The 25,949-nt window shown below is 41.3% G+C and overlaps 1 protein-coding gene across 2 annotated transcripts; it reads left to right on the plus strand.

The window, feature by feature from the left end:
- The first annotated feature begins 358 nt into the window (after positions 1 to 358).
- Positions 359 to 25,041, plus strand: CD53 (CD53 molecule). 2 transcript variants are annotated; one of them, XM_002930548.4, is made up of 8 exons: positions 359 to 509; positions 17,720 to 17,799; positions 19,280 to 19,456; positions 20,895 to 20,969; positions 21,489 to 21,584; positions 22,101 to 22,181; positions 23,255 to 23,338; positions 24,175 to 25,041. In XM_002930548.4, exons 2-8 carry the CDS (start codon positions 17,737 to 17,739, stop codon positions 24,244 to 24,246), a joined length of 648 nt encoding a protein of 215 aa, XP_002930594.1. In that variant the 5' UTR covers positions 359 to 509; positions 17,720 to 17,736; the 3' UTR covers positions 24,247 to 25,041. The 2 variants fall into 2 exon arrangements, with proteins under 2 accessions (XP_002930594.1, XP_034509962.1); XM_034654071.1 differs by lacking the exon at positions 20,895 to 20,969.
- Positions 25,042 to 25,949: the final 908 nt, after the last annotated feature.

Below are 25,949 nucleotides of genomic sequence, written 5' to 3' on the forward strand. Positions count from 1 at the left end.
ATTTTTTAAAATAATTGTTCTTGGGTTCTATTCCAGTTTCCATCTACCAAACGGGGGGCCAGGCATACTTATTCTGGAACAGATCTGCACGTAATTCTGAGGTGCCCCCTCGACTGAGAAGCACTAACTTTTTCTTGGCAGAAATCAATGCCGAAATCACCCCAGAACCTGCCAGGGCTCACTGATGAGTGCCTGGACCAGCTTGGTCTTTGACTTTTCCTGTGTTTCATAGAAACAAGCTTACATATTTGGGTGGGTCATGGGAGTAGGTGTCTAAAAAGCCACAGGGGAAGGATTGCATCTCTAAGGTAAAGAGAGCAGGCCCAGCCTCACTTCCTCCCTCTCGTCAGCTGGGCTTCCTGTTGTCACAGTGTGAACACATTTATTTTCCCTTCACTTCTCCTTTTACACAAATAGCCCCGGACATCCGTGTTACCAGCCTCGTTGTGACCACCTCAAGGATAATCACCGATCCTGCCTAAAGGACTGAGGAAGAGTGCCTGCGAAAGGTAAGCGTGGTGATATTTTAATCTGGCTTGACAAGACCTGAACCATATTACGTGGGATAGGGTTTCTAGGATTGTCCATACACCTCTTCAGTAAGCCTAAAATCTCCTGCAACTTCCATTTCACAAATATTTAGTGCAGGAAATTAAAAAGATCAAAGATGCTGGCACCTCTCAAAAGACAAGCAGGCCATAAAGACTTTTCACTAACCAGGTTCCCATTATCTGATACCTCTTTGGGTCAGGGCATTCACGGGTTTACATGCTTCAGAACTTGAATTTCTGTATGTAGTCATTTCTGATGCCTGGAGCCTTCTGTGGGATGTGACGCTGGGGAGATTTCATACATGCTCAGGTCTCTTAAAAGATTAATCTCGTGATTTTAGAGTGAGGAGGGAACTGACGGCCAGAGCCCTTTAGAATGGCAGCTGGGAGACGGCAGTTCTGAATTTGACCAATTTTCATGACTCTCACTGCGATTCCTCAAAGCCACTAAATAGAAGGACAGCTGCAAATGACAATACGTAGTTCAGAGTCAGGAGCACAGGGCATGCTCACTGTCTGCTTGTCAAGAGGTAAAAGCTGAACACCCCTACGAGTTGCTTTGATTGATTGTTTTCAAACAGCAGGAAGAACGTTGTGGTCCTCAGGGTTCTGCCGAATAAACTTGTCCTTGGTGTACAAAACATAACTATTGATAAATATAATACGACATGCACCAACCAACAAAATTTGATATTGTAATGATTTCTAATTCATGCCCTGTAACGAGTGAATGTGGTCTCATGGACTCAGAAACTCAAAGTCAAGCTTTGGTCCTGGCTTTCTGTGATCACCGTAGTCATGACTGGAGGTGAGGAGACCACAGGAAACACTCAATCAGAGCTTTCTCCTTCTAAGACCTGCAGGAATCTCCACTGATTATGCCCTAGGGGGAGAGGAAAGCCCTCAAGGACCATTACTTACCAACCTAACAGTGAGGAATGGCAAGGCCACCGAGGGCTCTTGATTCCCAAAGCACCTCAGGGGCCACTAAGCCATGAATTTAAAAATAAAGACCAGATTTTTTATTTTATTTTTTTAAGATTTTAAAAAAGATTTTATGTATTTATTAATTTGAGAGAGAGAGTGTGTGGTTGGGCGGGGGCGGGGTGGAGGAGGCAGGGGTGTTGGAGCAGAGGGAGAGAATCTTAAGCAGGCACTGAGCACAGAGCCCGAGGCAGGGCTTGATCCCACAACTGCAAGATCATGACCTGAGCTGAAACCAAGAGTTAGAAGTTTAACCAACTGGGCCACCCAGGCGCCCCTTAAGATTTTAGTTTTAAGTAATCTCTACGCCCAACGTGGAGTTCGAACTTACAACCATGACATCAAGAGTCGCGTGCTCTACCGACTGAGCCAGCCAGGTGCCCCAAGACCAGACTTTTTAATGACTTCATTTAATAATCTTATATTAAGCGCCTCCTGGGGCCAGGCACCGTGCTTTGGAAGATTCTGGTGGGGAGACAAAAATAGCATGGTAGAGATTTGTCCTGAAAATAGTCCTGCCCTTAAGAGATACCAGTGCCCTGGAAGAGAATTGAGCAAACGCAGTCTTAGCGGCTGGCTAAACAAAGAAGTTTTGCTTTCTCAATCTCCACCGGAAACTGCGCTGTTTTGAAATCGCGGTTGGTTTGGAACAGAGGCTGAACTGAAGCTTGATTTCCTGTGTTATTTTCTGTGTGGGCCAAATTAAGAGCACTCAGCTTTTGAGTGAAAGGATCAGGCACCTTTATGCCTGATTCAAGCCCAAGACAGCCCCCCCCCCCCGACGGCTGTGAAGCTACTTCACCTTCAATAATTGACCTGCACAAACGGGCAAGGTCAAACTCCACTGGTCTTTGGTTTCTGGAGTCCTCAGGTTGACCTCTGACCACCCAGAGGGCTTCAGACTCCCCATCTGAAGCCTCTTCCCCTTTTTCAGTCCCACCCCACAGCTTACGAACGACAAGGCATGGTGCTAAATCCCGGGGACACGGGGATAACTGACACACTTATCAACCTCAAAGTGTTTGTGGATTCTGGCGTGGGATATAGACACAACACACCGACACAGCACTAAGCACAATGTGATCTTTACTGGAGGAAGAGCGTGCACGCAATGTGGGAGGAGCATAGGAAGGAGCAGGCCTCGGAGAGGAAGTGACTGCTCGGGTTCATTTTCAAAGAAGCACGAGTTTGCTTTGGAGACTAGGGGTAACAGCGTTCCAGATGGAGCACAACACGTGCACACTCCAAGAGTGTGACCCGCCCCCCGGACGCGTTTGAGATGAGAGTAAGCAAGGGAGCAGGAGCACAGGAAGTGGAAATCTCTCTCCTACTGGGTTCTAGAACCCAGCACCTGAAAGTGAGAGGCAAGAGTCAACAAGCCTGGCAGGTCCAAGGTCTAGACCAGGCCGTGGCTGTGCCTGAGACATCAGACTTGATGCACTGTGGCTTGAAATGAGCGTGAAGGGGCAGGTCTCTTACTCCTTAATCTCGATTTCCCCCAAGTTAGGGCAAAGTTTGGGGCTCTTTGTGAGGTTACGGCCACTGCCTCTCAGCTTCTGTTCCAGGAAACACTGTGTTGATTTAGTTAAAGTGGTTTGGTTTGTGTTCCTACGTTAGTCCTCCCCCAGTACTTCCCATACCGAGTGAGCGCCTAGTGTGTGCAGATCTCCCTGGGCCTGCAGGCTGGGTGCCTGACCTCAGCAGGCTCGGGGGCCCAGCGATCACTGCAGGGACAGAGCACCAAAGCAGAGGGTCAGAGAGACAAGACCGCTACACAGAACGGGCCTCCGGGGATGGAGGCTGGGCCAGTGGAGGCAAGGACTGCAGCTGGAGGGTGAGTGTGGGGAGCTGTCCGGATGCAGGCTTTGAGAGGAAGGAAGCCCTCTCCAAGGCCATTGGGGGGCGCTCCCAGAGTGGAGGCCATGGATCTCTGTGTTGGAATATAGAGCCAAGTCCAGTCTTCATTCCCCAGGTCACCAGCACACACAACCGTACCTTCCCAAACAGGACCCTCAGCACCTCACAGCTGTGGCCAAGAACTGTTGTAAAGGAAAAGGGGCCGCAAGGATACATTTCTATCATCATTTAAAATAAGAGCCCTATTGTCCCAGTGTTAGAATGTTGTTACTTAAATGCAATTCGGGATTACTTAGGTTCAAATACTGTGTTCAACTCGTAGTGAGAGCCCAGTAAATACTAGCTATTCTTAGAACATTCCAAACCGCTTATTTTCCAGGTAAGGTGAAACTTGTCTGAAGTCATAAAACTAGTTAAATAGTAATTCCTGATTCTCTGTGGAATGCTCTTTCCTCCCCATTACACACTATACTCCTTTTCTTATAAACTTCCTATTAAATAGACATCGGTAGACTGTGTTCTTTGTTTACATACATTTCCAGTGCATTTTAATATAAACAAACATAAAAAAATACAATTTAATCATAAATCCAACTGACCTGAAGTTAATATGCTAGCAAATGAAATATTTGAAATATATTTAATTTGTCACACTTTTGTTTGCCATTTTATATTTCAGAAGAACTAGATTGAGGAATGGGAGTGAGAAATTATTTTGATACCTCACCTCTTTTCAATTTGAACTCGTGGCTTAATACTCACTCTCTATCAGGAGCAAAATAGGGGCCTTAGGGGCACCTGGGTGGCACAGCGGTTAAGCGTCTGCCTACAGCTCAGGGCGTGATCCCGGGGTCCTGGGATCAAGCCCCGCATTGGGCCCCTCCACTGGGAGCCTGCTTCTTCCTCTCCCACTCCCCCTGCTTGTGTTCCCTCTCTCACTGGCCGTCTCTATCTCTGTCGAATAAATAAATAAAATCTTTAAAAAAAAAATAGAGACCTTAAAGAATTATCCCGTGGTTTGTTCTTCTAAAAACAGCTCTCGTGGAATCTCAGTATTTATGCCATTAGGGATCATGATGTAATGACTTAAAGATCAGAATTCCTTAGATCATTTACTCATATTCAACGTTCTGTCTCTCCATTCAGACTTACAGAAAACTTGCAAAACTAGTACCAGGAATTTCTGCACCCTCCCTTTCACCTAGATTTCCCAAATATTAACAGTTTATCACATTTTCTTTATCCTTCCTTGGCTTTCTCATTTGGGAGTAATTGTTGGCATGATATCCTTTCCCACAGAGTGCTTTACTGTGTACTTTTTTAAAATTTTTATTTATTTATTTGAGAGAGAGAGAGTGCAGAGCGAGAGTGAGAGAGACAGAAAGAAACAGAGAGAGCACGAGGGGGGAGGGGCACAGGGAGAGAGAGAAGCAGACTCCCTGCTGAACAGAGAGCCCTACCTGGGACTCAATCCCAGGACCCTGAGATCATGACCTGAGCTGAAGGCAGACGCTTAACTGACTGAGCTACCCAGGTGCCCCTACTGTGTATCTCCTATGAACACAAACGTTCTCTTACATACCACTTTATAATGATCAAAATCAGGAAATTAACACTGATACAATACTGTTACCAACCTATAGATTTTATTCAGATTCTATCAGTTGCCCATTGGTATCCTTATAGTGATCGGAAATCTCTAAACATACCTTGCTTTTAACTGTCCTGTTTCTTTAGTCTCCTTCTACCTGGAACAGTTCCTGAGTCTTTCCTTGTGTTTCATGAGACTGATATTCTTGAAGCGACAGGCAAGCTATTTTCTAGAATGTCTCTCTATTTGGCTTGTCTCGTATTTCTTCATGCCTAGATTCAGGTTATTCAGACTTTTGATGGGAATACTTCAGAAGTGGCTTTTATTAGCCCACAGAGAGCCTTGCTGACGCTGGACATAGCTCGCCTGAACAAACCATAGATGGGTCTCCAGGACAGGCACCCTCCACAGCAACATTCTACATATTTTTAGGGTAAGGAAAGAGAACCTCTAGGAAATGAGCCTCCAACATCATCTGGATTTGTCTTTCCTCATTTTTTCTCTCTTCTTTGCTTCTTTCTCCTTTCTCTCTTCTTCTACAAATCGCAATTTCTCTCCCTGATAACATCTTTGAAAAGGAAAAAGCTTTCATCAGATCACAATTTTGGGGAGGACTAAAATGACAAGCACATTCCTTTGACCAAGGGATGGAGAGATGAGAGGAGACTAATGGATAAATGTTGATGGTTTGGTTTGGTTTGCTTTTAGTATCACCTCTCTTCTTGTGATTGCTTATTACTCCCTCAGAGAGACATACCTTCATAACCCCCATTTCTCCTCAGCCACTGCTCTAAGGGGTTCACTCTGAAAAATGGAAGGAGGCCTCCAAGGCTCATTACACTGCAGGGGGTGAGTCAGGCTGGGAAGCGAGAGGTGTAAAATGGAGCCCGGGGCAGCGGAAGGAAGGTGGGCTGGGAGCCTGAGAGACCTTGCCTCATGCCCTGTGTTTGCTGTTCATTAGCTGGGAGAACTTGTGCCCATTACATGGGCTGCCTGAGCTTTGGATTTCCTGTTTGCAAAGCGGAGCTGTTGACACCTACGTTAGCGGTTGATAGGAAGATTATAAATAAGATACGTTCATGAAGCATTCAGCGTTTTGCAGGCTTCGGTGAACTCTATCATCTATTTAAATTTATTTTGCCCTTATTTGGGGGACTCTCATAGAGAACAGATTTTCATTCCTATTTAGAAAATTCTTTTGTTAATCAAGGTCCCACCGTTCTTCACTGATGAACCAAAAACCTTCACAGGCCCTGTGAAGAAGGGGATAGGAAGCCAGTAGTCACCTGACTGAATACCTTGTTTTTCTATGTAAGTTGGCAAATAGATCTGTATATCGAGAAATGTCTGGGAAGCTGTACACCAAAAATATCAATGATGGTTATCTCTGGGACATGAGAGTTCAGAAGACTTTATGCTTTCGACTTTGTACTTTCTCTATTGTTTGGATTTTTTTTACAGAGGGTGCCCAAAACCTTTTTTTTTTTTTTTAGGTATTTGCCAAAAAATGAAACAAGCAAAAAATCATTAAAGGCCTTCTGGCCCCTAATGTATTTTATTCCTGAACATCTAGCAGAAAGTCCAGGGTTGGTCATATGAATGGAGTGGTAGGGAAGCTCTAAACTGGATCTTTTAGACGGTGTTCCCTGAACCAGGCACTCTGATGCTGAGCCATCCAGAAAATGTTCTCATTTAACCCCTTGAACCACGTGTGAACTGCATGTGAACATCACCATTTTAAAGATGAGGAAATTGTGAAAGAGAGGTTACACAAGTTGCCCAAGGCCACATTTCTGGCATGTAGCCCTGCCAGAATGCAAAACTAGATCTGTCTGATTCCATTACTAGTGTTTATCAAACTGTATTCCGCAGAACACTGTGTTCTCTGAGCGGTTATAAGTAATCTTCAAAATAAGAATAAGTTTGCAGGGGGCGCCTGGGTGGCTCAGTCATTAAGCGTCTGCCTTCGGCTCAGGTCACGATCCCAGGGTCCTGGGATCGAGCCCTGCATCGGGCTCCCTGCTCAGCGGGAAGCCTGCTTCTCCCCCTGCTTGTGTTCCCTCTCTCGCTGTCTCTCTTTGTCAAATAAATAAATAAAATCTTTTAAAAAAAAAAGAATAAGTTTGCTGTAACAATCTATATTAGCATATATCGAGTTTCTCGGAAGTCATTCATTAAAAGAACTCTTTATTGCTTTTTCTTTTATATTTATTTAATCCTATTTACTTTCAAAATGATTTTACCACGGATTCCTTTCATTCCCTATGGTTTTGTTTGTTTGCTCGTTTCCGTTTGGGGAACATGAATTAACATCTCATAAATATAATAGTCTGCATAACACCGGACCTGTCTTGTCATGGCTCCAAGATTGGATCACATGAGGCTGGGCGGAATCGATAGCTTCTTGAAGCTTCTGTCCCAACCTTAGCTACTTCTTGATTGAATTCAGGACTAGATATGATGGCCCTGCAAAAATGGGCCAAAAAAAAAAAAGGAGTGATTGAACTAGAAATCCACAAGACAGTTTACTAGCCCAGGATCTTTGTTTGGAGGGAACTGAAAAGTGAACTTCATCCCTGGCCACAGTTAACTGGAGTTTGGTCACAGGGGTTTCCTGGAAGCTGACGTCAGGGACTTTCTTCACTGAGCCATGAGTCATGCCGCAGGGTCTGACTGCAGAGGCGTTAGTTCTTTTTTCTTTTTAACTTGTTTTTATTATGATGATATGTTAGTCACCATACAGTACATCGTTAGCTTTGGGGTAGCATTTCATGATTCATTGTGTCAGTTCTTCCAGACCGTTGGGTTGGAAGGGGCAGGAGCCCAAGAGCTGATGTGGTCACAATGAAGAAAGCAAGGGGAAACGGAATGTCATTCTGTCTGGGTTAATAGGAAAGCTGGGGCCACGCACGTGCTAGAAGCAGTGACAATCTTCACCAAATGGGCAGCTTTCTCCTTCAACCAGTGGGAGTCTGAGCACATGGCAAATCAGGGAAGGAGAAAGAAGAGGTGCTTCTTCCCATCTGTGAGGGGAAAAATCAGTAGGGAGAGTGCTTCATTCGTTGGTGTTCTGTGGACCATTTGATTACAGGGGACTGAAGCAGCGATCACAGGTTCCCAGGATGTTGGGGTGGCGGTGACCCTAGGAGGCATCTGGCCCAATCTTCTGTGTAAGTTATCTGCCCACATCCAAAAGATTAGTCTATTGGCAGAATAAATGTCAAGCCCGGGGCTTCTGATGCTGCAGTGTCATGTTCGTTCCATCAAACCAGATTCTTTAATTGACAAAGGCTTACTGAACAGTCTTAGACTGTGTTAGATCTCAAGGATTCAAAGATGAATAAACTCCCACCCTCAAGGAATTCACATTCTAGAGAGGAAAGAGATAATTATAAAACAAAGAGGCTAGTGCAATAACCGAGATGTGTGGGTATTACGGGCACTCCTTGTGGGTTGGGTGCAGAGAAATAGATACAATCAGAGAGGGCTTCCTGGAAGAGTGACAGTGGAGTTGAGTGTCAGGATGAATAGTGGCTAACCAAACTAAAGGGTTAGAGGAAGAGAAAGCAGCAAATTCCAGCAAAGAACCCCATGAGCACAGGTAAAAAAGGAGGCACTGACATAAGTAGTCAATGTTGATTGCTAGATTTTAAAACAGCAGCATTATCAACGGTAGCCAAATTATGGAAAGAACCCATGTGTCCATCGACTGGTGAATGGATAAAGAAGATGTGGTATAGATGTACAATGGAATATTACTCAGCCATCAGAAAGATGAAATCTTTGGGGTGATGGGCACTAAGGAGGGCATGTGATGTGATGAGCACCTGGTGTTATTTGCACCTGATGAATAACTGAACTCTGCATCTGAAACTAATGTACTATATGTTGGCTAATTGAATTTAAATAAAAAATATATTTAAAAAAAGAATGAAATCTTGCCATTTGCAACGACTTGGATAGAGCTAGAGTATATGATTTCACTCACATGAAATTTAAGAAATAAAACAGGTGAACATAGAGTAAGGAAGGAAAAAAAGAGAGGGAGGCAAACCATAAGAGAGTCTTAACTATAGAGAACAAACTGAAAGTTGATGGAGGGGAGGGGGTGGGGATGGGCTAGATGGGGGATGGGCATTAAGGAGGGCACTTGTGATGAGCCTTGAGTGTTGTGAGTGATGAATCACTAAATTCTACTCTCAAAAACAATATTACACTATATGTTAACTAACTAGAATTTAAATAAAAACTTGATGCAAACAAACAAAAATAACGATTGTTCTTCTCCCACCATAAATAACAAATGAATAATTGAAAAAAAAAGTGTTGACAAGGATGTGGAGAAAATGAAACCTGGTGCACTGTTGGTAGAAATATAAGTTGGTACAGCCCTAATGGGAAACACTGTAGAGGTACGTCAAAAAGTTCAAAATAGAACTACCGTATGATCCAGCGATCCCCCTTCTGGGTATATGCTCAAGTGAATTGAAATCAGGATCTCAAAGAGATACCTGCATTCCAATTTTGCAGCATTATTCACAAAAGCCATATGAAACCAATCTAAATGTTCATTAACACATGAATGAATAGAGAAAATGTGGTACATACAATGGAATATTATTTAACCTTAAAAAAGAAGGAATTCTTAACATTTGTGACATCACGGAGAGACCTGGAGGACTTTATGCTAAGTGAAATAAGCATGACAGAGAAAGACAAATACTGTATAGTGTCACTTATATGCGGGATATAAGATAGTCAAAGTCATGGAAGCATAGGGTCAAATGATGGTTGCTACCAGCTTGGGATAAAGGTAAATAGGGAGGTGACAGTCAAAGGGTACAAAGTTTCAGTTGCACAAAATAAATAAGTTCTGAAATCTACTATACAGCATAGTGACCATAGCTAACAATGCATTATTGTACCTTCAAAATTTTCTAAGAGAGTAGATCTTCCATTAAATATTAATATCACAAAAAATAAAAATAACAAGAGTGGGGATGGGAGGAAACTTCTGGAAATTATGAATATGTCTATGGTTTTGATGGTGGTGATGGTTTCATGAGTGTACACTTATCCCAAACTCATCGAGTTGTATATGTTGGTATGTACAGTATTTTTACATATCATTCATATCTAAAGTGCTTTTATAAATTAAATAAAAAATAAAATATAAGCCAGGGAATGTTGCCATCAATTTGGAGAGATGGACGGGGGCAAATTAGGAAGGACTTTTTGACATACACTTACACACACAAAACCATCACTACATCAAGGGGCGCCTGGGTGGCTCAGTTGGTTAAGCAGCTGCCTTCTGCTCAGGTCATGATCCCAGTGTCCTGGGATCAAGCCCCACTTTGGGCTCCCTGCTGAGTGGAGAGCCTGCTTCTCCCTCTTCCTCTGCCTACCGCTCTGCCTACTTGTGCTCCCTATCTCTCTGCCAAATAAATAAATAAAATCTTTTAAAAAATCACCATATATTGTAATTTATCTAAAAGTGCTGTATTCCATAATTATTTTTAAACATCAGATGGCTTACATGAATAGAACATGATAGATGTCTCATACATAAAAAAAATCACTACATCAAAATAACAAACATTCATCACTTCTAAAAGATTATTCATGGTCTTTTGCCTTTTCCTGACTGTCCCTATTCTCCTTTTATTTACCTAACTCCCGTACCACCACCACTTTCTTCTGCCTCTATCCCCAATAATTTTTTTATAATAATATTTTTTATTATATTATGTTAGTCACCATACAGTACATCCCTGGTTTTTGATGTAAAGTTCCATGATTCATTACTTGCATATAACACCCAGTGCACCAAGCAATACGTGCCCTCCTTACTACCCATCACAGGCCTATCCCATTCCCCCACCCCCCACCCCTCTGAAGCCCTGTTTGTTTCTCAGAGTCCATAGTCTCTCATGCTTCATTCCCCCTTCTGATTACCCCCACTTTCTTTATCCCTTTCTTCTCCTACCGATCTTCCTAGTTCTTATGTTCCATAGATGAGTGAAACCATATGATAATTGTCTTTCTCTGCTTGACTTATTTCACTTAGCATTATCTCCTCCAGTGCCGTCCATGTTGCAGCAAATGTTGAGAAAACGTTCTTTTTGATAGCTGAGTAATATTCCATTGTATATATGGACCACGTCTTCTTAATCCAGTCATCTGTTGAAGGGCATCTCGGCTCCTTCCATGATTTAGCTATTGTGGACAATGCTGCTATGAACATTGGGGTGCATCTGGCCCTTCTCTTCACTACATCTGTATCTTTGGGGTAAATACCCAGTAGTGCAATTGCTGGATCATAGGGTAGCTCAATTTTTAACTTTTTAAGGGACCTCCACACTGTTTTCCAGAGTGGCTGTACCAACTTGCAGTCCCACCAACAGTGTAGGAAGAATCCTCTTTCTCCGCATCCTCTCCAACAATTGTTGTCTATCCCCAATCATTGATCTGCTTTCTGTTGCTATATATTACTTTCATTTCTAAAATTTGATATAACTGGAATCATACAGTATGTACTCTTTTCTTTGTCTAGCTTCTTTCATTCACCATAATTATTTTGAGATTCATCTATATTGTGTTGTGTATCAATGGTTCACTTCTTTTTATTCCAAATGGTAGCATACCATTTGGTAGTTCTGTCACAGTTTGTTTTTGCATTTATCTGTTGGTGGACCTTTGGGTTGTTTCTGGGTTTTGGCTATTACAAATAAAACTGCAATGAACATTCCTGTACAAGTCTTTGTATGGTCATATGCTTTTTGTTCGCTTGGTAAATACCTTGGAGTGGACTGGCTAAATCATATGACAAGTATGTGTTTAACTTGTCACAAAACTGGCAAAACGTTTTTGAAAGTGGATATATCATTTTACATTCTCACCAACCACATCCTCATCAACCCCCCAGTACAGCCAGTTTTTTTGTCTTTGTTTTTAATTTTAGTCACTCTAGGAGGTAGGTAGCAGTATCTCATTTTTTTCTTGCCATGCACACATTTTTATTAATGTACTATCTATACACTCTTCTTGAATACTGCCAAGTTATTTATTTTTTTAAATTTTTTATTATGTTATGTTAGTCACCATACAGTACATCATTAGTTTTTGATATAGCGTTCCATGATTCATTACTTGCGTATAATACTTGCGTATAACACCCAGTGCTCCATGCAATACGTGCCCTCCTTAGTACCCATCACCAGCCTATCCCAATCCCTCACCACCCTCCCCTCTGAAGCCCTGTTTGTTTACCAGAGTTCATAGTCTCTTGTGGTTCATTCCCCCCTTCTGTTTACCCCCCCTTTATTCTTCCCTTCCTTCTCCTACCGATCTCCCTGCTATTCTTTATGTCCCATAAATGAGTGAAACCGTATGATAATTGTCTTTCTCTGCTTGACTTATTTCACTTAGCATTATCTCCTCCAGTCCTGTCCATGTTGCTTTTAGTTTATATTTCCCTAATGATCAATGAAGTAGAGTACTTTTTCATGTACATATTCTCCATCCATGTATCTTCTTTGGTGAACTATCTGTTCAGATCTTTTGTCCATTTTTTTCTTTTGTCGATTTTCAAATTGGATTGTTTGCCTTCTGAGTTTTGAGAGAATGCCCTCAAGGTCCACCTTGTCACAAATGGTAGGATTTCCTTCTTTCTCATGGATGAATAATACTCTTTTGTATATTTATACCACATTTTTATAAGATTTTATTTATTTGTCAGAAAGAGAGCACAAGCAGGGGGAGCAGAGGCAGAGGGAGAACCAGGTTCCCCACTGAGCAAGGAGCCCAATGCAGGACTCAATCCCAGGATCCCGGGAACATGACCAGAGCCAAGGGCAGATGCCCAACCAACCGAGCCACCCAGGCATCCCTAGACCACATTTTTTCAAAATTAAGTGTCAATGGGCATAGGTTGTTTTCAGGTCTTGGCTATTATAAATAATGAATGCTACAATGAATGTGGGGGTGCAGATATCTCTTTGAGACCATGATTACCTTTCCTTTGATATATACCCAGAAGTGGAATTGCTGGATTGTATAGTAGTTCTATTTTTAATTTTCTGAGAAACCTCCATGCTGTTTTTCATAGTGGCTGTAACCAAATTACAGCCTCATGAATGATTCACGAGGGCTGTCTTTCTCTATATCCTCTCACCAGTTGTTGTATCTTGTCTTTTTGATGATGACCTTGTAACAGATATGAGGTGATATCTCACTGCCGTTTTGATTTGCATTTTCTATCTTGATGATTAGTAATGTTGAGCTTCTTTTTTTATACCTGCTGTCCACTTGTATGTCTTTTTTGGAAAAATGTCTATTCACTTCCTCTGGCCATTTGTAAATCAGATTTTTGTTTTTGTTTCTTGCTATTGAATTGTATGAGTTCTTTATATATTGTGAATATTAATCTCTTATCAGATATATGATGCAAATATTTTCTCCCACTAAGCAGGTTGCCTGTTCATTTTGTTGATGGTTTCCTTTGCTGTGCAGACCCACTCGTTTATCTTTGCATTTTTTGCCTTTGTTTCTGGTGTGATATCCAAGAAATCTTTGCCAAGGCCAATGTCAAGATTTCAAGTCTTACATTCAAGTCTATAATCCATTTTTTAATTCTTTATTTAAATTCAGTTAGGTAACATATAGTGCATTAGTTTCAGGTGTAGAATTTAGTCATTCATCAGTTGCATATAACACCCAGTGCTCATTATATCAAGTGCCCTCCCTAATGCCCATCCTGAATTATTCCATCCTCCCACTTACCTCCCCTCCAGGAACCCTCAGTTTGTTTCCTAGAGTTCAGCATCTCTTATGATTTGCTTCCCTCTCTGTTTTTATCTATTTTATTTTTCTTTCCCTTCACCTATGTTCATCTGTTTTGTTTCTTAAATTCCATATGAAAGTGAAATCATATGGTATTTATCTTTCTCCGACTGACTTATATCACCTAGCATAATATCCTCTAGTTCCATTCACATTGTTGCACATGGTAAGATTTCAGTCTTTTTGATGGCTTGGTAATATTCCATTATATATATATCGATATATCTATATCTCCCACATCTTTATCCATTCATCTGTAGATGGGCATTTGGGATCTTTCCATATTTTGGCTATTGTGGACATTGCTGCTATAAACATTGGGGTACATGTGCCCCGTTGAATCACTATTTTGTATCAAGTCTATAATCCATTTTTATTTTATTTTTGTGACTGGTGTAAGGTAGTGGCCTGTCTTCATTCATTTGTTTGCGGCTGACCAGTTTTCCCAACACCATTTATTGAAGAGACTATCTTTTCCCCATTGTATCTTCTTGGCTTCTTCGCTATAAATAAATTAACTGTATATGCATGGATTTATTTATTTTTGATTACCATAGCTTTGTAATATAATATAATTTGAAATCAGGAAGTGTAATGCTTCTAGTTTTGTTTTTCTTCCTTGAGATTCCTTTGGCTATTCAGGGTCCTCTGTGGTTCCATATAAATTTTAAGATTGTTTATTCTGTATCTGTGAAAAATGCCACTGAAATGTTTATAGGTATTGCATTTGATCTGTGGATCACTTTGGGTAGTGTAGACATTTTGACAATATTACTTCTTCCAATCCAGGAACACGGACTATCTTTCCATTTATTTGTGTCTTCTTAACATTTCTTTCATCAATGTCTTGTTTTCAGTGTCTAGATCTTTTACCACTTTGGTTAAACTTATTCCTAAGCATTCTATTCTTATTCATGCAATTTTAAATGGGATTGTTTTCTTCTTTTTCTGATAATTCATTACTAAATGTTCTTTGACCCAATTGGGACATACCTGGAGAACTTAGACCATTTCATTTACTTGCTATTGATATGGTTACAGTTGAGCATATTTGTTTTCTATTTGTCCCATCTTCCTATTTGTTTTCTATTTTCCCCATCTGTTCTTTGTTTTTGTTTAGTCTGTGCAGGTTGTTATAACAATACTACAGACTGGGTAATTTCCAAACAACAGAACTCTATCTCTCACAGTTCTGGAGACTGGAAGTCCCAGACCAGGATGCTAACATGGTCAGGTGAGGCCACCCTTTTGGGTTGCATACTTTTTGTTGTGCCCTCACAAGATGGAAGGAGCGGGAAGCTTTCTGGGGTCTCTTTTATAAGACCTAGAATCTCATTTAGGAGGGTTCCACCCTCATGACCTAATTGCCTCCCAAAAGCCCTACCTCCTTACACCATCATGGGCGTTAGGATTTCAACATGTAAATGTTGTGAAGACACAAACATTCAGACCATAGCAGTTTCCTTTTTCCTCTTTTTTTCCCCCGACTTCTTTCAAATAATCCAGTATTTTTTTAAAAAAATTTATCTCCTTTGTTGGCTTTTTTTAATAATAATTTTTATTATGTTATGTTAGTCACCATACAGTATATCCTTAGTTTTTGATGTAATGTTCCATGATTCATTTTTTTGCGTATAACACCCAGTGCACCATGCAATACGTGCCTTCCTTACTACCCATCACCAGTTTATCCTATTCCTACACCCCCCTCCCCTCTGAAGCCATCAGTTTGTTTCCCAGAGTCCATGGACTCTCATGGTTCATTCCCCCTTCTCATTACTCCCCCTTCATTCTTCCCTTCCTTCTCCTACCGATCTTCCTATTTCTTATGTTCCATAAATGAGTGAAACCATATGATAATTGTCTTTCTCTGCTTGACTTATTTCACTTAGCATAATCTCCTCCAGTCCCATCCATGTTGCTGCAAATGTTGTGTAATCGTTCTTTCTGATGGCTGAGTAATATTCCATTGCTGGTTTATTTTTTAAGGTTTTATTTACTTATCCTTTGCTGACTTATTAATTATAATTTTTTGTTTTGCTATTTTGGAGGCTGCCTTATGGTTTACACTGTACATCTTTAATTCATCACAGTCTATCTTCAAGTAGCATTATCACACCACATAATAGAACCTTAGAGTATCCTTCCATTTCTCCCTTCCCAGAGAGTTCCTTTAAGACTAAATAATCATGGGTTCCATTTACTGAGTATGGTCATATATCAGTCTCTGTTGTAAGATCATTTAATCTTCACATCTACCGTAAGAGGTGTAAGTATTACCCCCATTTTACATAGGAATAAATTGTGACTAGAAATGTTAAATAAGTTTCCAAATCTCACATAGCTGTTCAGTGGCATATGTGAGAGTTGAATTCAAGTTTGGCCTCAAAGCCTATGTAGTAAATCATCGTACTTTTTTTTTAACCTCCCAAGTATATACGAACACACTTATAATATAATCAGTTTTATTCTAACTCGGCTAACCTATTGATGAAGAATTAAGAATAATCCTGAGGGTCAAAACAAGAAGGAGAAAGGGAACGAGGACAAAATAGGGAAAAGGAAAGTAATATGAGATAAATATATATATTTGGTCTTTTCAACAGAGATTATTCTATTGGGGAACATAAATAGCTCATCAGGCTTATCAACAGCCTAGATGACCTATCCCTCAAGACCACCTGGTTTCTGGATACCTTCTTTTTTTTAAAAGATTTATTTATTTATTTATTTATTTATTTATTTATTTATTTATTTATGTATTTGACACAGAGAGAGAGGCAGCAAGAGCGCAAATACAGCAGGGGGAGTGGGAGAGGGAGAAGCAGGCCTCCCGCTGAGCAGGGAGCCCTAGGCAGGGCTCAATCCCAGGACCCTGGGATCGTGACCTGAGCCGAAAGCAGATGCTTAATGACTGAGCCACCCAGGCACCCCTGATTTCTGGATACCTTGATACTGTTAAGAGGGTACAGGCAATGGATTGTACAAGCAATCTATGTACTAAAAAAGGCATAGTTCTAATGGGGAAAAAACCCAATAAAATGAAATTCTGCTTTATGTAGCCATCTTATGTGTGGTTTTAAAATATGAGTTACTCTGTGGAACCTAATTGTGTCTGAGAGAAAACTCAAAATTGTGTTTACAGATCGCTAGAATTGACGACGAGGCCTTGCACAGTAATGTTCTTGCTGAGAAAATGAAATTATATATATTTTTAAACCAAGCTCCCATTTCTATCTTTTCATTTCTCCATTGGATATTTGATAGCTAGTTTTATCTCTTCTGTAAGATTGACATCTCCTGAAAGATAGCTACTGTGTAGTCAGAGTTATATCTCCCACAATACCTAGAGCAAAAAACATCTTAAATGTTTCTTCAGTAAAAGAATGAATCATACATAGGTGTGTTCCCCCATTTTCGTGTGGAGTGGTTTATGGACCAAATGTAGTATATACATGCATCTCAGGCATTTAAGGAACTGGCTGATCAAGTCACTGACCTCCGCAGCTGATTAATTCCTGACCCTTGGGCTGCCTTCTTGAGTAAATGCCCAAGTACTAGTCTCTGAGCATTGGTCTAGTGTGTGTTACCGGGACTCACTCTCCTCCAAGAGCAGCCCTATTGCTTTTCTTTACAGTGCTTAATTCAGTAATAAGCATTCTTGGCTTGCTGAATTGGAGCAAAAGTGAGTGTCCGAGATAAACCAATTGGTACCTGAGTTCAGAGTCTGGGAAAACAGGGAGTTTGGGGAAACTTCCCAGAAGAGGGTCACAGCTCAAGCCCAAAGTGATGCTGGAGATATTGAACCCTGAACATTTATGCTGTCTATTCACTGGTGCCACCGTACAGAGCCAGGTGACTTACTTCCTCTTTTTTTCCTTTGACTTTTTAGAGTAAGAATATCCCAGCATGGGCATGAGTGGCTTGAAATTGCTGAAGTACGTTCTGTTTTTCTTCAACTTGCTCTTTTGGGTAAGTGTGCCTCTTCTGACCATGAGGAGCCCATCTCCTCCCAGCTACACTGTATTTCTCTCTCCTCTACAGAAGAGACTGGTATGGAGAGCAACCCATGCATGTCTGAATGGCATGCCCAGCTTACAACAAGGGAATAATATTTTCCCCTCTTCCCATCCTGCCATTGTATAAGTCTGTAAAATCGAAAAGTACCAGTGCAGTTATCTTTTTTTTTATTATGTTCAGTCAGCCACCATATAGTACATCATTAATTTTTGATGTAGTGTTCAATGATTCAATAGTTGCATATAACACCCAGTGCTCATCACAACACATGCCCTCCTTAATACCCATCATCCGGCTACCCCATCTCCCCACATCCCTACCCTCTGAAACCCTTAGTTTGTTTCCCAGAGTCCAGAGTCTATCATGGTTTGTCTCCCTCTCTGATTCCCCCCCCTTCAGTTTTCCCTCCCTTCCCCTCTGGTCTTCCATGCTGTTCCTTATGTTCCACATATGAGTGGAACTATATGATAATAGTCTTTCTCTGCTTGACTTATTTCACTTATAATCCCCTCCAGTTCCATCTATGTTGATGCAAATGTTGGGTAATCATCCTTTCTGATGGCTGAGTAATATTCCGTTGTATATATGACCACATCTTCCCTATCCAGTGCAGCTATGTATAGGCATGCTATTTCTCTCTCTGAGGACTTCAGGCTACTATTGCTCACTGCTGACATCTATGGGTGAGAAACCTGAGACTCTACACTCTGTGTATAAATAACACTTTCCTGGTCCCTCCTCCCCCTAACCCCTTAGATGAATTGAAAGGAATGTCTCCTTTTCTGGGAAGGTTTCACAGTATGAAATTTAGCTATCGAATTTCAAATACAGTATCACTTTGCACTCATGTGCCTATGAGAAGATTTTTGAAAGTTTGGCTTCTCTAGTGTTCTGCCTAGCAAGATAAACTGCTCAACCAGGGCATCCCCTTTACATGGTGTGGTTTCCAAAGGGACGACCATGTGTAAGATGTTGTGGGAACAAGGAGTAGGGGATCTGAAGCATGAAGATACTATATTACTCACAATGAGCTTCTCCTGGTATCTGATACAGGTAGGATGAAGCATGAGTGGGACATCACGGGAGGACAGTAAGATCACCTCTTTTCTAGGTGCGTGGGGAGAGCTGGGTAAAGACGTTGTTCATGAGAGTCTTGATAGAGCCAATGGAAAGATGTGATTCTTTTTTTTGATTCATTGGTGGCAAAACTTATTCATTTTTTAAAAATTTTTATGTTCATTTAGCCAGCATATAGTACATCATAAGTTTTTGATGTAGTGTTCAATGATTCATTAGTTTTGTATAACACCCAGTGCTTATCACAACACGTGCCTCCTTAATACCCATCACCCGGTTACCCCATCCCCCCACCCTAATCTCAAATGAGAATGTGAGCAGATATTCAAGAGTGCTGTGCGATTCTTTCTTTCAGTTCTGTGGCTGCCTCATTTTGGGCTTTGGGATCTATCTCTTGATCCACAACAACTTCAGCCTACTCCCCTCCCTCACATTGGGCAATGTGCTTATCATCGTGGGCTCCATTATCATGGTGGTGGCCTTCCTGGGCTGCATGGGCTCCATCAAGGAGAACAAGTGTCTGCTTATGTCGGTGAGTCTCTTGCAGTAGATGTGGTACCCTAAGTAGAGGGACATGATGCCTTAAGCCCCAAGCAAGATGTTCCCTGGTGGCTAACCTATGGGCACAGGGAAATCATAAGAACATAGGATTAGCACTTCAGGCCAGCCAAATCTGTCCAGACCAATAGTATTATGTTTCTGACTGGGGTCCCAGGGATAGGTGGAAGAAGACATTGCTATTCTCCTTGGGATTCATTGTACAGTGTTAATAATGACCTTTGTCATAATTTCCCTTCATGGCATTTTATCTCTTCATGACTGGTTGAAATCAAGTGTCATCCATCTGCCTAAATGCTTTTCACATTAGTATGTATTTTTAGGATCTGAGTCAGAGTCACTAACTGACGGAAAATCTAGTCTCTAGATTCTTCTGAGTACTGTGACCTTCCTAAAATGGCAGTAGATGCTTCTCTATCTCAAATCTGCACAAGATACATGATGTGCTTCCCATGATGTGATGACCTGACCTAAGTGAGGACCTAGGTGGCAGCCACTGTGATCTCACATGAGAGATGCTAGAGCTTTTCCATTGTTCCCTGTCAGTTGAGTGTCCTGAAGAGCACCTTTAGGCTTGGGTTTTATCTGTAAGCTCTATGATCTCTAAGTGCACCCAGAACAGTGCTTGATATAACAGTGCCACTCCATCCATAGTAAGGGTTCCCAGTCACCTTGGTTCTTCCTTAAGTCATTTGGTTAATCTTCTTTCCCTTATGGATCAACTCTTAAACTGGAGCCAAGACATAGAATAAAAAAGTTCCTGTTCTCTGTTCCCAGATTAATGGCAAAAGGTGGGAGATGATAGAGGGAAAATGTTAAACAGGTTTAAGCAGTCAAAATTCATGTCGGGATAAAAAGGTGAAGGAGAATAAGGGAAAATGTGTTTTCTGCTGTGTGTGATTAGCATAAAGGGAGTAAGCGTCTACAGTTGGAGATAAATAAGGGTTAGGACTGTGATTAGAATACCTCTTCTCCCCATCTGTACAGGGCTCCTCTCAACTTCCACCATCACCTGTCCCAGACCCCAAACTAGCCCTGATCTTGCAGAAGGGACAGGCCCCAAACTCTAAAGACACATAGCTTACTGCTCTTTTGCTCAACTGTTTCAAAAAGCTCATGCCAAAATTGCTTCACTGATTCAACAAATAATATTACATACTCATTATGAGCGTGGAGGCACATGAGAAGGGGAGAAGTTAGAAGACAGCTGATATGCCCTCTAGGGACTTGAAGTCTAGTTGTAGAAAAACGACACATAGACCTCACTAAGCAAGAAGCTTATGAAGGTCTGAGCAAGCAGGAATAGGAACTTCTGTCTATGGGCGTAGACTCACCTAGATGTTCCCAGGGTGGAGAGGGAGTGAGGGAAGAACTAGGATCAGTGCTATGAGCATGTCTGTGCTTTGCCTCAGTTCTTTATCCTGCTGCTGATTATCCTCCTTGCTGAGGTGACCATGGCCATCCTGCTCTTTGTGTATGAACAGAAGGTAAGCTATAAAGAGCAACTCATTGTTGTATTTCTGACTGTGGAGAAGTCCTGTAATAGAGTTAGAGGCAAAGTGGAAGAACGGAAGAAAGACAGCAATTGTAAATGGGGAGGGTAAAAATTTCATGAAAGATTGCAATTTAATCATGTTTTGAAGGATGAAGGGGAAGAGCAGTAAAAACAAGTTTATCTTCCTCCTACTTCCTTTTCTCCATATATTTGGCAGTAGAAAATGTCTGTCTCCATGCCCAAGAGACCCCATGCTTTGATTGTCTTCCACTGAAACACCAGAGTTCTGGAAGTACAAGAGACTACTATGTATTTCTTCCTAGAATGCTATCTCAGTCTCAGCACTTCTCCCTGTATATAAACTCCCTCTCCTTGCTTCCTTAGCTCTGAGGAGATCATTTGGAAGGGAGGAGAAATGGAACCACCAGCCATTACTAGAAATTGCTTGTTCCTTGAACTCACTTGCTTTTTGTAATGTAATGTCTTCTCTGCTGGAATATGCCCCTCCCAGTTGAATAGTTATGTGTCTAAGAGCCTGACTGACAGCATCCAGCGGTACCACTCGGACAACAGCACCAAGGCAGCATGGGATTCCATCCAGTCGTTTGTGAGTACAGACGGAATCCTCCTCAGCTCAGCCCAGACTTAATTTTCCAACCTCAGTGCCTAGAGGCTAAAGGGACTTCCTTTCCGAAGGGTCCAGAATCTAGGGTCTGCAGCCCCTAGGTCCAAAATAATATTTAACGGTCACAAACAGGAGTCAGTCTGATTGGTACACAGTTCTCTACATTCTCTCATCCTTCGCATTCTCAGGTAGGCTCATTGTCTAAGCCCTACTAAGATCTAAGGAGGACCCAAATGTCAGACTGAATCCCCTGTGTGCTTAATTTTTCATCTGTAAAACATAAATAAGTTAAACATGCCCTTTCTACTTCAAGGAGTCTTATGTGAATGAAATGGTATAATGGATTTGAAAATATTTTGAAGGAGCCATAGTAGTTAAACCAATTCTGTATTTTCCACTAGAGTCAGATATGAAGAGCCCACCTTTTCTCCAAGTTCCAGTTTTCCTTCTGTTGACTTTCTAACCATTATGTTTTTTTTGGGGGGGGTTGGCTTTTAGCTGCAATGTTGTGGTGTAAATGGCACGAGTGATTGGGCCAGTCACCCACCACCATCTTGCCCCTCAGATCCACAAGTTCAGGTAATTTTTTGGCAACTTTTCTGTTATTAGCCCCTTTGGTTAAACTTTCAATTATCTTAGAAACTCCAGTCATGCAGAACTTAGTCCTCCCAAAGAGAAGCAAGGAACCTTGGATAGAATAGAGGCCAGGGAGAAAACCCAAGTAACTAGACAAATTAGACAAAAGTTGTCCAGACAACTAAACAAAAGGAAAAAAAAAACAAGCATTAGTCTACAGATGTTATCACAAATCTTGCTACCCTAAACTATTACATTAGAGGGGAAAAGTTTATGTGATAGTGGCAGAGGATTATATCTACATTTTTCTTGAGCAAGAGGTAGGTCTTATGGTTGAAAGTGAAAATTGTAAAGTTGAGGTAGAAAACTTCCCCCTCTTCCTGTTTCTCTGCTCTTCTTCCTTGGAAATGGCAACATCCAGCCCCTTGGTGAAATGAATCATAAGTAAAGGAGTCTGGACTTGAGGGAGAGAGAGTTGGTAGAACTGTTCAAACAGCCTGCTCACTTAATTCAGACCTCCAGCCTAGGCCCAGAGAAGAAGCCAAGATTGTATCCCAGCAAGATTAAGTTCCTAAATTGTTACCTGGTGTTATTCACCTTGGGATTGTTTGAAAATCTCCAGAAATGTTTAGGTCTATGAAGAAAGAATGAGACACTCATCAATTAGCCCTTCTCTGGAGCTTGGTAGGGCCATGATAGATTAAAGTTTCAGCAGAAGCTGAAATGCAACGAATCCTAGAATTGCATAGGCTATCTCCCCATTTATTTGTCCCAAGTCAGCAGTGGATGTTTAAAGAATGTAAGGACATCTATTGGTGAAATGCCTCTCGGGAGCTAGTTTAACTGTGTGTAGAAATCTAGGACTTCTGCAGTAGGTGCCACTGTGATGACAATGCCACCAGAAAAGTCTGTAGTCTAATATTCTCTACTTTATGCCTGTTTCTTCATCTGTAGAAAGAAAACAAAGTGGCCTAAGTCTCTTGGCATAAAGCAAAATATAAACTATCTTCTGAAATGAGCTTCCTGATAAAGTTGAATAATGTAGTGGTTTCCTTTGTACTTGTAATTTTTTCTAGGGTTGCTATGCGAAAGCAAAACTGTGGTTTCACTCCAACTTCCTGCACATTGGAATCATCACTATCTGTGTATGTGTGATCCAGGTAAGACCTTAATCACGGGACTATTGTGAAGATTAAATTAGGTAAATCGGGTAATGTTTTATAACAGTACCAGGTACATGCTCAATAAATATGTATTTCCTCAGTCATGTGGGAAATGATGTCATTATCAATTTAAAGCATACAGAAAATATGGTGCAAGATCTATCTGGTCAACTTATCCCTAAGAAATATGAATGCTTCATAGTCAAATTAAAAGTCATCAAGCAGACCCCGACTTTGGTCATTCGCTCAGCTGGTATGGAAAAGCTTGTGATGGGTAAACAATCTATGTGAAAAATTGGTCTTGTATGCCAAAAAGGAGCTGATGATAAAAATCATAATCAATTTCCTCCTTGTTTCTCTGCTTAGCATGATAAGTCAGGGGTGAATTGCAGATAGTTTTGTGTTCTTTTTTATTATGTGACATTTCTACTATTTTTATACCCAAGTATTTTGGGTATGTCACAGAATAGCTCAGATTTAATCAAGAAGCTCAGAGTGAAATCATTTTTCTCTGCTTAGAAACTAAGGAGTTTCAGGGCACAGGGAGAGATGACTCATTGCACAAAGTGTTGACTTGTGCAGTGCTTGTCTATACAAGTGACTTCTTAAGGAGACAAAAATGTCCCAACACTCTATCCTCTACTGTTTTGACACCGTCACCCCCACTACCATTCTAAAGCTAAAGGAGAGAATAGAGAAGGAATTGGAAGTAATGGCAGGAAGTGTGGTTCCAGTGTGATGGACACTTTCTTTTTCTCTGGGGCTAATCCCAGGGGTGTGGGAGAGATGGCTCTGACTATTAAGATCTCACATTCTCTCAACTCTTTTCTCAGGTGTTGGGGATGTCCTTTGCGCTGACCTTGAACTGCCAGATTGATAAAACCAGCCAGGCCCTGGGGCTGTGACATGATACTGCCTTGTGCTGGAGAGGCTTATTTCATCTCTGGAAACCCAAAATCAGTTATTCACATGAAGCCCTAAATGATCATCTGTTGGCCTGGTGTCTTTGTCCCCCTCTCATCTTTTCCCTGTTTTGGTCCCTGTATCATAGAACCAGAAAAGAGGGTATTAGCCAGGCATTTCCCATCTTGGGCACCAGAACAAGGATTCACCCACTCATGGGGCAGCTATGTCCTTCAAGGTGGTGACACTAATACCTGAGCATTTTTTGGACATGAGAAGCCAAGAGAACCTGCAGCGCTAATGGTTCAAGATCAAAGGATGGGTCTGGGACTTGAATTTTTGTATCTTCTTATTGTCAAATAAGGCTCTAGCCTCTAAATCATGCCCAGTCCACTCTCCAAAGCCAAGCAAAAGACAAGCTGAAGGGAGCTCTGAGACCAGACTCATTGGATCATTGTCACAACCCTCTGCTTCCTTTTGGCTGGGCCTGGGCCCAGGAATGACAGAGTACTTTTTCTCCAAAGGGTAAGGTTTCTTGAAACTTCCTTATTTAAGGGTCTTATTGATTCATTCTGTCCTTCCAGAAGAAACTGTCCAGTGTTTCATATCCTGACTTCGGCCAATCTCTTAACCTTTGAGTTACATAGCTATGGAAGAATTCAACAGGACCAGTATCTCTGGTGGTTTAGCTGATAATTACATTCGTAAGAGTTCTGGTGTTATTTTTCTATCAAATAAGGTTTTGTTAATGTACTATTTTATCTCTTCAATAAATAAAATAGCTTATGATCTCAATCATTTCATTCTCATTCCTGTATTTCAAATATATTTTCTGCGACTCAGACTGATTGCCCTGCCAGCAAGCCAGGTATATAAGTTATCCATTGTTGCATAACAAATTATCCCAAAACTTAATGGCTGAAAACATACATGTATTATCTCCCATTTTTTTTTGTGAGCGATGAATCTGGGAGCAGCTGAGCTGAGTGATTCTGGATCATAGTCTCTCATATGACTACAATCAGTGTGTCAGCCAGGGCTGCATTTATCTGAAGGCTCAACCGGAAAAGGATCTACTTTTAAGATCTTTCACACGCCTCTCAGTGGGTCTCAGTTCCTCGCCACATGCAACTTTCCACAAGGTTGCCTTATGACCTCACGGTTGGTTTCCCCATTACAAAATATCCAAGAGAGAACATGAAATACAGTACCCCAAACAAGCCATAATTCTTTTATAACCCAACTCAGAAGTGCCATCACATCAATTCTGCCATATTATATTCCTTAGAAGTGAGTCAAAAAGTTCAGTCCACACCCAAGGGCATAAGGTTACTCTGGGTGTGAATACCAGGGGGTGGAAATCATTGGGGGCCATCTTCAAGGTTGCCAACCACATGTCTTTTGGGCCAAGAAAAGCTTAATTGGATCGTCTATAAGCTAAACTAAATGATCTAATAACCATATGTAATAAAGCATAAAATCAGAACATACCTAATACAGAACCAAATGTAGAGAAGGCAGAGAAAAGGACAGAAGAGCTGGGTTTTGTTCTTGAAGTTTTGTGTAGGATCTCCCACCTCCCTTTAAGGAAAATTGGTCATTTTAGTGGTAGCTATAGGGAAACATTTGATACTATGTTTCTCTTCGGATAAAAGTCAGATTCCCTATTATGTCACCAGGACTTACATGATATGTCCTACTCTTG

This window comes from Ailuropoda melanoleuca, chromosome 2 (assembly GCF_002007445.2).
Source record: "Ailuropoda melanoleuca isolate Jingjing chromosome 2, ASM200744v2, whole genome shotgun sequence".
Taxonomy (NCBI): Eukaryota; Metazoa; Chordata; class Mammalia; order Carnivora; family Ursidae; genus Ailuropoda; species Ailuropoda melanoleuca.